This window comes from Denticeps clupeoides, chromosome 12 (genome assembly GCF_900700375.1).
Source record: "Denticeps clupeoides chromosome 12, fDenClu1.1, whole genome shotgun sequence".
Taxonomy (NCBI): Eukaryota; Metazoa; Chordata; class Actinopteri; order Clupeiformes; family Denticipitidae; genus Denticeps; species Denticeps clupeoides.
Window position 1 is genome coordinate 12,162,133 of NC_041718.1, and position 13,401 is coordinate 12,175,533.

The window sequence follows — 13,401 nt, forward strand, 5'->3', positions numbered from 1 at the left end:
GTGGTTCTCAAGTGTTTCTCAAACCTGCTAGAAAGTATTTGTTCATGCCAAATACTTTCCAACCTGCCACCGTTATTAATAGGACCATGAATACCGGAGGTTAATCATGATGGAATGAAAACTTGTCAGGTGCATGACTGAGAAACACTGAATACACGGTCTGCAATTAAGTGTTAAAGTGAATGATGACCATTTGCAGTTCTGCATTTACAACCTCTTTTATTGTGATTTTGGGCAGAGACTTTTGGAAAATACATTCGTTCCGGTACAAGCGGGCAGCTCTACCGCTTACAGAGGAGGAACTGAGAGTGTATTGCTTTCAGAAACCCACCAGGAGCAGCCAGCCCCATCCAGCAGCTGGCCAATCACAGCAGGGCTCCACAGTGAATGAAAAAAAAAACATGACTGGACAGACTGATTGGCCCTACAGTGCTCTTATACACAATGTTAGAAAAAGTATTCAATCAACCAAAATTATATATACTAGATAAAGAAAAATATCATTTACACAAACAGAAGCACTGTAGTTAAAACCGTATATTAATAATTAATAATTATTAATAATAAATGACATACATTTATAAAAACCTGACCAGTGTGCAATGTTAGCCAGAGGTAAGAAAAGGCCATCTTAAAAAGTTCTGTCAAGAGGGTGAGAGCAGATATATGCCCTCTTCTCCAAAATGTCCATCGCTATCTTCTTTATGTTTGCATCGTTGTTCTCTGGCGAATCTACAGCAAAAAAAAAAAAAAAAAAGAAATCGTTTTTGTCCAGCCACTCCAAAATATTTCTATATACTTCCAGTACTTCCACCCAAATCAATGAATATAAAATGAAAGTAATTAAAGCCAAACTAATTCAAACAACATGGAACCTACATGCAACAGTCGACAAGTGAGTGATCGCTTGTAAGGTCAAGCCAGCCATGCTGATACACATGCAAGTGCTTTGTCTTGAAATGCTATAAAATGCACAGGGCTGTTCCCAATTAACATTTTGCATTCTACTTACTTTTCTGCAGCTGAGTCATCAAGTAATTGTTTTTGAAATAGGCCTCGGAGCAGAAATTGTTCGCTAGAAGAACCTAAATGGGGAAAGAGCGAGAGGAGAAAAACAATAGCATCCATTCATGCAATTTATTTATTTTTGACATTTAGGAACATAACTCAGTCAGTCTGTTTTGCAAGAAAAAAAAAAAAAAGGAATATGATGCCACTGATATTTATGTTATAATGAAAAATCCAATTCCAATACAATCGTACAGTCATTCCCACAAGACTCAAATTCCTTTTTACGATAACATCTTTAAAATCTTTTGCAGGACCCCTGCTCTCAGACGAGACTAAATCCATTGTCACATGGCAAACTGGAGCACCGTCTAGATTTTTCCTCACTTACAGATGAACAAAAAAAAAGAAAAAAAAAAAATATGAAAGACTTGTGGCATCCAAGAGTCTCAATCCTTTCCCCCCCCGGAGAAACAACTCTTTTTCTCATAGCATGTGTGCAGAGCTACGTCTACCCACCCACATCTGATCTGAATATGCGTCTAGTGTTTCTAGGGAACTTACACAACAGAGCGTCTTTGAGACGCGCTGACCTGAGGCCGATACTTAGAAACTCTGGTATTGATTTATAGTCGGGCAGAAGCGATATCTGCGGTCAGCTCCATACCTCGTGGTCGTGGTTTCTCAGGCCGATGCTAATGGAGCGGCTAGCTCTGGACAGCACGGCGGTCATGGCGTAGAGATTAATAAGCACATCTGCCACTCTCTTCAGGACCAGCTGCTCGTCCACTATTGTCTGTGGGACAGGGGGAGAAAATAAAATGACCAATCTTCACAGAAACACAAAAGCGGCAATTGTCATCATTTTAAACAAGGCTGGGCAATAAATACACTGAACGCACATTGATAGTGACATGAACATTAATATCAATTTCAATGGTGTCTACACCATTCTACCACACATTAACAGTTATTTGAAGTATTTTTACCCCTGATCCACAAACACATTTACATTATTTATCATATGCCCTTATCCAGAGCGACTTACAATGAGTAGTTACAGGGACAGTCCCCCTAGAGACACTCAAGGTTAAGTATCTTGCTCAGGGAAACGATGGAAGTAAATGGGATTTGAACCTGGGTCTTCTGGTTCACAGGTGAGTGTGTTACCCACTAGGCTACAACCACCCACCATAAACTCCATCTATCAATCACAACACAGTTTATGCACTTTAAGTGAAAGGCAATTATCATCACTGCCAGTTAGCAAATTTTAGCCCGAAGAAGAGACACGTCTCCGGTACTGTACTGACAGTATAGATTCCAACATTCTTTTAAAACAAACTGTCTGCAGAGTTGTGCACTTTCTGAAGGACATGAACAATGAACATATATATGAAATATATATGAAATACAAACCAGAGGTTTAAACACCATTAACCCTGAGTGATTTATCCCAATATAGTATTTTTTTTGCTTTTATATAGGTCTAAGTGGTCCCCTACATTTACATTTACAGCATTTATCAGACGCCCTTCTCCAGAGCGACTTACAATCAGTAGTTACAGGGACAGTCCCCCCCTCGAGCAACTTAGGGTTAAGTGTCTTGCTCAGGGACACAATGGTAGTAAGTGGGATATGAACCCGGGTCTTCTGGTTCATAGGCGAGTGTGTTACCCACTAGGCTACTACCACCCACTGTATCTTTCTGAAATTCAGCCGTGGTGCAGAATTACAGGCACTTTTATCCAGTAACACAATGACATTTCCCCAGGACCCAGGACGTGCCGTTTCGGTGTCTGTAGCTTTAAGTGCTAATGAGGAGGAGAGAGGCGGGACAAGGAGGAGAACAGCCTATAGAAGATGATGAGGCATTTGCGGAAATGATGTCATCTACACCATTTACCAACCACAAGGTTAGGAGCAGACAGGAAGTTGAAGCTGCCCTGTAATCAGAAGGTTTGCTACTATTAATATGCCAATATGGTCACATAGACAGCATGCACAATATTAGAGGCCAATCATACAGAAGGGTGATTTGCCTAGAAGTGGAACCCTGCATTTCACCTTGTATTAAGCCACACATTCACCTGCACAATCATAAAATTCACATAATTTTTCTTTCACATAACCAATATTAAGAGACCACACTCAAGCAGAGGATTCCTCCCAACTATTTCCCAGCAGCCCAAGTGAAGAACTGATTACTATGGCACGGCCCTGCTGTAGCCCATTACAGAAAGCCAGGGCCTGGGCCAGCTGTCTAGCAGATGAGCATTACATCAGTGATGCAGGAAAGAAGGGAGTTGTGAGGAGGTCCCAACAGCACTCAACACTCTGACTAATTACCAAAGCCCATTCCCATGGAAACCCACAACATTAAAGGGACATGAGATTAATAGAATATTTTCCAGTGGTATCCCAAAAATGCACACAGGAAGTGACGTCTATAAACCAAACAGTGCAGGTAAAAAGCAGGGGAAAAATATCAGGGAGCGGGTGAAGGAGAGCGCAGACTGAGCTGTACATGATCTGAGGAGGGGAATGCAAATATTCACATTCATTACTCAGTACAGATTCTACTGGTGAAATGAGTCAAAGTCACACAGTCAAATCTTTACTTAAGTTAAAATACTGACGTACTTGCTTTTAAAATGTCTTTAGTAAAATTAGTTAAGTACCTGCATTTTTGCATTATACAACACATAGAACAGCTAATTCCTCTGACTGGTTTGTAGAACTTCTGGAACAAGGAATTGGTGACATGTTAAAGAATGAAACACAACCAAGCTGACAAAGTAGTAAGTTTTAATTGTAACACTACACACCCAAATGAAACAGCATGGTAGGTGTTCTGACACGATATACCCCCAATTTATAGTTGGTGGTTCTAGTGATCCAGAATTGATCACTTCATCAATGGTAACATCGCTCTGGATAAAGTCTTAAATGTAAATGTACCATGTACATGCACATGCATCAGTCTACAAGGTATGGCCTGTGTGTCAGCATGCAGGTGTAAAAAAAAAAAAATAATCCAACCAACTGAACACAGGTGCACAAAAAGTAGCCTATGGTGACTGCTAAAATGTAGTGAAGTGAGTTCCCCCCCAAAATACTACTCAAGTGAGGTATAGATACTCAAAAACTCAGTACTTAAGTAAATTTACTTTGCTAGTGTCCACCTCTGGATGTAGACTTACACCAGGATTTATAAACTGAATGACTGTCTCACCTTCCCATATCTGTACAGTAGGTTCTCAACGGTGCTGCCAAAGAAGACCACATTCTCTTCAAACTTCTTTGCACTTTCCTGATGAAAAAAAACAAAAAGATAAACATTAAAACAGATATAACAGTGCATGCATCTGAATTTAGCAAGCTGAGAAATGTTCTGTATTATGCAGAGGCATTGACGTGCATCGTACCGTCAAACTGGGATGCACCACGCCATTGTTTCCAGTCAGGCCCAGGTCCACGGTCTTCACCACTGAGTCTCGTAACTTCTTCCCCAGCAGCTCAAACACCACCCCGACGTTACCTTTCTTCATCTCCCTGGAAGAAACAGAGAGGTTGATGACTCCAAGCCGCTGTTTACCGCACAACACATCAGAATCAGGAACCGCATGCACCTACTTAATCTTCCCAGTTAATATTCTGCCGGCGTACTGCATGCCAGTGAGGGCGATGTACATCCTCAGGATTTCGTTTGTCCCCTAGGAAGACAGGAGCACATCTGAGTGAAGGGAAGTTTATGGTCAGGTGTCTCCTGAACTTGACCTGTGAGCCTCTGCCTAATTTATTTATCGTTCAGTCTGGTGCCCTCTGGTGGCTAAACAGAAGAAAAAAAAAGACAGACATTAATACCTCAAAGATGAGTAAAATGCGGCTGTCCCTGAGGTAGCGCTCATATGGGAAGTTTTTAGTGTAGCCCAAGCCTCCCAGCACCTGCAGGGCTTCGCTCACACATATCCACAACCCCTCAGAGCTGAAGACCTGCAGAAATAAAACAGAGTGCGGTTTTATCCAGCTCTTCTCCCAGCATAAAATTCACAATGTACAAATCCGCAGACCTTAAACTAGACAACAGCTCTCCAACTCTAAAGAGCACCATTTTGAACAACCGTATGTCTCTGCTTCAAATTACTGAGCACACACATGCATGCAAGCACCAACCACAGAAAATATACGTCCCCAAGAGGCAAAAAAAAAAAAAAAATAAGCGTTTCCAAAATGACGACATTCTCTGAACAAAAGCTGAGGAAATCTGGATCATATCTGATGTGTCTGTGCTGTGGCCTGGTGTCACTCTGGAGGAATGTCTCATTGTTTCTCTCCAACCTCTGTGTACAAGCATTCTGCCTTCTACAAAGTCTCTCTGGACTGTGCCTTTACCTTCACCATGGCTGCTTCCACAGAACAATCTGGAAGGCCTGGCCTGTCCATCATCCCCGCTGTCAGGTAGGCCATACTCTCCATCACAAATGCATTCTGGGCCATGAGTGCAAATTTATCCTGCACAAGAAGGCAATAATAAGAAAAAAAAGGGAACTCCATCAATACTACATTCACTAGATTATATGTGATCTTAAATAAATTTGTATGTGTATATATATTTTAATAACAAACTTGGATCATCCCAAATTCACTCAGTCTCCTGTTGAACTGCTTTCTTGTGCCTGCATACTCAGCAGCAAGCCCTACATGACAAAGTGACAATAGTGAAAAAAATAGACGAATAACATGATACCGGAAGATTCCGCTGAATATATTATTTTGCAACAGGTGTTTTGATTAGCCTAGAGAACGTGGGCTAGTCTTATCAATAAAATAAATGCTGATTTGGCCCTATGAGATTCTGGGAATGTAGCCTCGGTTGCAAAACAGTCCCTCACCAATCAGTGTCTTGATGATTCCAGCACTGGCGCTGCCCATGCTGAACCTCCCACTGTTCAAAATGTTCATGGCGACCTGCAGAGCAGCACACAGCCACATGCACACCAAAAAAAAAAAAAAAAAAAGATGTGGACAGGAGATATGTTATTGACCTGAGCAGAGGCTAACATCTGTATGCAGTGACGGCTGCACCACTGCATGGATGAATTACCTTAAAGCCCCCGCCAACTTCGCCAATTACATTTTCCACTGGCACCTTGGTGTCTTCAAAAGTCACTTCACAAGCTGCAACGCAAAACGTGAAACATTTCCGTGGCCTTTGAGTGTCAGATGCAGAATGCATACCCAAAAGATCATTTTCTGCACAGGCATAAGCTGTGTACAAAATGCACAAGTCATTGGTCCCCAAACTACAGCCGGTCAAGACCATCTGGGTGTGCCCACCCCAGAAACACATGTGTAATTTCTTACTTCCAGCCCACTCTGGAACTGTGACTTCTTTTTCACCCTGCTTGTATCCTACTGTGACAAATGTTTTTCAAGTTTGAACTGTTCTGATGAGGTGTATGTCAGCGTTGGAAATGGTGAACGTCAGACACAGACTCACTATTAGAGCCCCGTATGCCCAGCTTATCCTCAGGCTTGCCACTGGTGACTCCACCAAATGCCCGCTCCACAATAAACGCAGTGATCTTATCCTTCTTCTGTCCATCTTTGTCCACCACTTCTGTTCTGGCGAAGACGGTCATGATCTCTGCAAGCCCACCATTAGAAATCCAAAACTGAAAGATGAGACAAGGTAAACTTATTTATCAGTCAAATTAATATACTATCTGCTGATGTGATTAAATTAACAGGGTTCGGCATGTTTAAGGAAGCCAAATTTAAGACATCTTTTTAAGGACATTTTTATCAACTTTAAGACCCTGCATCGGAGTTATCAACTACTATTGTACAAGGGCCAGAGTTTTTCTTGGCAGAGCCAGATGCTCTTCTAAAATACAACACATTAATATATGTCAAAATATCATGTATTATATTAATTTTGTCAATGTTAACAGTCTCATATTAGCTTTACTGCTGCAAGCCTCTCTGGGGCAATATTTTCTGTTTGCATTATAAGTTGCATTAAAACTATAATATACATAGTCTATGATAACATGTATTATTGAAGCAGATTTTGCTTTATTACTAGTGCTGAGCCTCTCAGATATAAGATAAGGTAAGATGATCGATCCTTTAGTAGTCCCACAAGTGGGAAATTTACATTGTCATGGCAGGAAGTGGACAGTACAAGATAAGAGCAGCAGAAAAACAATAGCACAGACACTATGTCGACTGTATAATATAAAAGATCAATGTACAAATAAGCAAATAAATAGTCCTAGAATAGTGAATGTGAGTTGTGAATGTGAGTTGTAAAAAAAAAAAAAAATGTATAGAGTGGGTAGATATAGACACTTAAGAGAAATGGAGATTGTGTATGTTTGTTTGTGTGGTCAGCTGTTGTATACGATCATATGACTGGGCGAAGTTTTGAAAGTTATTTATTTATTTTTCGCAGCCACGTCTGTAAGCCAGAGTGAGGTGTGCCTGCTGTTTCATGATTTATTGGGTCTGCAGTATTTTTATGACCTTTCAAATCTGGATTTAAGGATTACTAGTAATTTTTTTATTTTATATTTATGGCCTTAATTTTGGAAAATCCAATTAAACCCTGGTTAATGAATTACTATAACAATCTTACAAACTGGATTGCTTGCACATGATCATCCTATTTGTATCTGTTTTACACTCAAATTGCTGAGTAGAATTGCAATAAGGTTCAAGAGTGAAAAAAGACCTTCTGTGGTTTTAATGGTTTGTGCAATCTAATTGAATTCAAAACGCAAGAAACCTTTGATCCATTCAGCAGGTAGTGTTTCCCATCTTCTGTCAGGGTGGCACGTGTCTGAATGGAGGCAGCATCGCTCCCACTAAAACACACAGTGATAACCTTATAACCACAAGACTATGAACTAAATGCAATAATGCCATTGTTATTAGTACACTGACAGTAAGCAGTCCACACTACCACACTGAAGAGGTACCTTCCAGGTTCAGTCAGGCAAAAAGCGGCTATATGCTCCCCTGTGGCCAGCCTGGGCAGGTATTTAGTCTTCTGCTCCTCTGTGCCCAACATCAGGATCCCCTAGACGAATAGTATGTACCGTGTGCTTATATGAAAATCTTAGTAATCAGAACAGGAATGGATGGGTATTCAAAATCCAGACCTTACTTTTAACCCAATGGCTTGGTGGGCTGCGAGCGTGACTGCAATAGACCCGTCCAGGCAAAAGATTTCTCCAAGACGTGCGTACATGGTGTTGGACAGCCCAAGCCCGCCTTACATAAAAACAATGCTGCGTTTAGTTAGAGGTCAACGGTACTAAATTACTTCTGCTATACTTATGGTGCTGTCTCACCATACTCCTCAGGTATCTGGATCCCAAAGAGCCCCAGTTCCTTTAATCCTTTTAAAGTTTCAGATGGGATGGTCGCTTCGTGGTCAATCAACTTGGAATCAACTGCAAAGCGAAAAGCCAGAGGGCGTATTACAAGGCAACTGGTACATTATCCACACACGTCTCAAAACCAGCATGCAGCCTCTTACCATCTTCAGCAAAAAACTTCTCCACGGGAGCGACCAACTGATTAATCTCCTCCAATTCTTCATTCCCGATTTCAGGATAAGGGAACACCTCCGCCTAAACATCAAATACAGGCCTAACACATTCTGACAGGTTCAGGTCCCTGAAAAGCCAGGGCGAAATGCTAAAATGCAGCTGTCGAGGCGTTAAAAATAAGCCTTACCTTATTGACTTTGCCGAGAAATAGATCTTTAGCGTACGCCAGGCTCCTGCAGTCGGTCCTGAAGCGGCGCTGCAGCTGAATTCGGGAGGTGACTTTCTCAGACCGTCCGACGTGAGGAGCCGCTAAACGTCTCTCAAACCGGAGGGCTTTAGAAAATCGCAACACCCGAGTAAGACTCATGGCGGCGAAGGAAACTAATGGCCGAATCCAACCGTGACAAAACGAAATAACGACTGCGACCTGTGTATTGCAGGGACAGAAACCTCTCACCTGTTTCTGTCGCACGTGTATGACGTCACGCACACGGCACCGACCGAGGAGTGTCGTTTACTAGTTGTCCACTAGATGTCAGTATTGATCTGTGAAATTGCACTGCTCAAAAATAAAATGTTAATAATGACTCAAACAGAGTATTTACGGTTAGATAATGGTGTGGATTTGGGTGGTGTAGAGGTTGTGAGTGAAAAACTAATTAATTTGCATTTTATTGCATATAATAATTTGATCACATGCCAACCACATGGCTATAGCAGCTCTCAACAACCATAACACTTCATAGGCCAGAACACTAATACACTCCAGCATTTTCATTTTCAATCACTTCTGGAATCCTCACACAAATTTTTACTTTTACTGTACTCATTTGCACACCTTCACCCTACCTGTTACACATATTTTATGTAAAAAATATAAAAGTGTAATATGTGGTTATGTTTGCAATATTTGCATATTGGTCCATTGTACTTGCAATATTTGCAATACTGTGGTCTATAGCAGTCGCTAAAGCATTTCACTGCATATCATACCGTGTATGATTGTGAATGTGACAAATAACATTTGAATTTGATTTGAACAAACAAAATTTTACGTTCTCACTGACCTGTCATTTTGTCTTGAAGAAGACCTCCTATCCTACACTTATTACCTATATAAATTGCACTTGTTCACATATTCAATCAGGCTCCAACCTCTCAGCTATGGTAAAGACCAAAGAGTTGTCTAAGGTGTCTATTGGAAAGTGGAAGAAACTGACTGGGAGTCCATGCATGATCTCACCTTTTGGAGTGTCAATGATGATTAAAACGGTGAGGAAACAGCCAAGACCTACAGTACAGGCCAGGACGGACCTTCTCATTCAATGTGTTTTCTTTATTTTCCATGACCTTGCAATCTGCGCAAGGTTCCTCTGTTCAAGCCAGGACATGTCCGTCTGAAGTTTGGCAAAGACTATTTGGATGATCCAGAGGAGGTACTGGAGAAGGTCAGATGTGTGGTCTGATTAGAATAAAATATAACTTTTTGGTATGAACTCCACTCGCCGTGTTTGGAGGAAGAAGTAGGAACAGTACATGATAGCAGCACTTCCGCTATCATGTTTTTGGGGATGTTTTCCTGCCCAGAGCATTGAAGATGGGTCATGGCTGGGTCTTCCAGCATGACAATGACTTAAAACTTATAGCCAAGGCAACTAAGGAGTGGCTCAGTAAAAAAAGAGCATTTCAAGGTGCTGGAGTTGCCTAGCCAGTCTTCAGACCTGAACCCAATAGAAAAATCTATGGAGGGAGCTGAAAGAATGGGAGAAGATCTGTATGGAGGAGTGGGCTAAAAAAGCTAATGCTAATTTCCCCCTCTGTATCAGCATAAATATTCCACAAGCATGGGTACTAACAGTAGGTTCACTTTAACTCTACTGTATGCTATTAGCTTAGCTTCATTCATGGCCAGGGCAGCAAGGAAAGCACCCCTAATTGGAAAACGAGCAATAAAACAAGCAAGATATCTCATAGTATGTCAGTTTATTGTGTGTTCAACATGGTCACAGTTATACTTTTACATCAATAAGGTCTCATTATCTATGTAGAAACAGAATTCATATGAAAATGAAGGTTCTCCTTTCCTCCCTTTATAAATATAAAGTGGACTGAGGCGGTAGAGCGGGACTCCCTGGACAAAAATGAGAAGCCTGGTTATAATGTAACAGTCTATAATGTAACAGACCTACTGTAGATCCTAGAACATGTCATTTGATAGCAGATGCATGAGCGTCCTTTAAGAAGAAAAGATAAGAAATGCACTTTTATGTAACAGGAGTCGCTGACTGCTAATTATACTATAATATGTCATATAATGTACTATATACATTATTTACAACCCCCCCTTCTCCCTTTTTAAAGTTATTCTGCAGTATTGTTTTCGTCCTCACTTGAGTAATATACACAACGACAGTCTCTGTCACATATTCACTGTTGAAGTGCAACGTTTTATTTTTACAATGGGTAAACAAGAGGCGATACATGCCGTATCAACACATCTCTTAATATGAAAGAGCGAGCAAACAGCACAGCGCACAAACAAACGAGCAAATATGAAACGAAAGAAAACATTGATTGGAGCCCATAGCTGTATCCAGAGGGGTCGTACGCTGTGTCTAAACTCCTCTAAAAACATTCCTGCGTAGGCTGTGGCAAGCTTTAGTTTTTTTCATCCTGGGGAATTAGAATCAAAACTGAAATAAACATAAGACACATATGCTGGGGAAATTGCTTTGTTTCAGGAGACCATGGAGCTTTCAAAAGCACACCTTAGTTCTTCATTTCAGTATCCATATTGTGGCATATTGCATTGAATACATGAAACAAAATATTGTGATTTTAAAAAATAAAAACAAGGATTTTATTCAGTGTATTCATGTCCATCCAATAACAATGCAGACTGTGTTTTGCAGCTCATATGCCTACCATTACTCTAAGGTTGCCAGGTCCTACTTGAAACTGTCATTATAAATACTGCCATATGATATTTTTTTATACATATACTGCACTAAATGTATTGGACGTTGAAACATATATGACCCCATAAGGTGTTGTCACCTGAAAAAAAATGTGTTAATGATTAGGACAGAATGTTGTAAAGACTACTTTTTAATGTTATCACTCAATTTCAACCACAGTCAACACTGATATATTTTGGGTATATACAATATTAAGAGAATAGCCTCACAATATAATGTTACATGCAAGTGTTTCTTTGACATTCTTTGTTACTGCATAACGCACGTACTGAAAGAGCATGAGAGAACTCATGGCTCACAGAAAGACAGATATGTAAGGGGGAGAACAAATAACAAACGACAAAACAAAACCAAGCAAAAAAAAATTATCCACCAGGATAAAACTGATACTTACATATTGCACCATCAGTAAAAAAGGAAAGGAAAATCAAGATATAAAAAAGTGAGCAAATCTCTACACTGCTGAAACGGCAGTCTCTTGTTAAAATCAAGGAGACTCGTCTCAAACAGCGTTTCTGTACATCAGGTCTGGACAAAGTGAAAAACAGCCTCTCCGGAAAATCAGCATTTCTGTCTTAACGACAGTGCAATTTCAGCCAGTTGATCTGCCTAAATGTAAGATGGATGATGAATATAATATATCGAACAAGTCCATTTACTGTACACGCTGTAGAAAATGCCTATATACCCTATTAGGCCAATTTTACATTACATTAGCTGTGTGTGTGTGTGTGTGTGTGTGTGTGTGTGTGTGTGTGTGTGTGTGTGTGTATTTTTTCAGCAGTGAAAAGGCATTCATACAGTTCCCTGTCGACAGAGCCAGAGAGACCAGATCTGCAGTAATCCCGGGATGCCCGAAAATCCATCGCTAAATGGGACACAGTGAAATAAGGGGTTACAGGGGCTCAACTCAGCCAGCTGAGAATATATCAACTTCACACTAAAAACTCCTAAATGTGCATGAAAGTCACCAAAAATGCAATCCCCCCTTGACTCACTCGTGTAAGCCCCTCCCACCCAACCCTCTACGAAAAAAAAGACATGTACATTTTCTACCTCCAAAATAGCCTTCATAGTTTTACCATCTTATAACCATATAGATTTATTTATGCACAGTGTTTGTTATGTTTCGTCTCTAAAAAAATAGTCATAAAAAAATAAAACCATGGTACACAGGCAGTTAAGACTACTGTGTCATGGCTGTGGTGTACCCATTGGACAGGGGCGTCCAATCCCTCCTCTGTCCAATCCCAGTGAGTGCTCCGGTTGCAGTAAGCTACATCAGTGTTGTGTTAAGAGCGAGTAATCCTACATCTCCTCTTCAGAGTTGTGGTAATCAAAGGCAACCAAGGGTACACTAGGTCACTAAATGGTCTACCTAATAAACGTGTAACTCTGGAATATTGGAAACTATCGGATTTGCTTACTCTATAGGTGCAATACTGTATACTGATTTGGATATTGATTTGTAGCTGATGTCTCTGATCATATTGTTCTAGAACAATAATAACAACTGCTGAGAATATTATTGATATTTTACAAAATACACAATATACACAAAGCAATTCTTGTTTTAAAACTAAATCTGTTAACTGCTTGAATAATTGGCACAGATATGAGTGCTAACAGATATCACAGAAAACCGTGGTCTACAGCTACATTAACTACTGGAACACCTACGTTTGTGATTGACTTCCATGGCTAACTTCTCTGATCTTTCCACTCGTTGGCTACTCAACATTATTCCCTTCTGCCATCTAGGAAGCAGGATATTAAGTTTAACATTTTTATGTAGGCAAGTAATTAATTACAGGTTGAACAGTAGCCATGGTCTCAATGCATGCTCTCATGTT

General features: G+C 40.5%; 2 protein-coding genes across 4 annotated transcripts in view; one reads left to right on the plus strand and one right to left on the minus strand.

Moving 5' to 3' along the window:
• The window catches only part of cfap92 (cilia and flagella associated protein 92 (putative)), a 12,714-nt gene extending 10,750 nt beyond the window's left edge, over positions 1–1,964 (plus strand). For all 3 annotated transcript variants that reach the window (XM_028998241.1, XM_028998243.1, XM_028998242.1), the window contains one exon: positions 239–1,964. In XM_028998241.1, coding sequence (XP_028854074.1) covers positions 239–491 — 253 coding nt within the window. In that variant the 3' untranslated portion in view covers positions 492–1,964. The remainder of the gene's footprint in view (positions 1–238) is intronic.
• On the minus strand, positions 221–9,045 carry acad9 (acyl-CoA dehydrogenase family, member 9). The gene is made up of 18 exons (XM_028998248.1): positions 8,758–9,045; positions 8,558–8,651; positions 8,370–8,471; positions 8,183–8,289; positions 7,995–8,095; positions 7,802–7,880; positions 6,512–6,686; positions 6,116–6,189; positions 5,904–5,979; positions 5,638–5,708; positions 5,404–5,523; positions 4,876–5,004; positions 4,645–4,724; positions 4,437–4,563; positions 4,244–4,321; positions 1,676–1,804; positions 1,013–1,085; positions 221–732 (listed from the first exon to the last, which is right to left on the minus strand). The coding sequence occupies exons 1-18, from the start codon at positions 8,935–8,937 to the stop codon at positions 632–634; spliced, it is 1,896 nt and encodes a 631-aa protein (XP_028854081.1). The 5' UTR covers positions 8,938–9,045; the 3' UTR covers positions 221–631.
• Between the last annotated feature and the right edge of the window lie 4,356 nt (positions 9,046–13,401).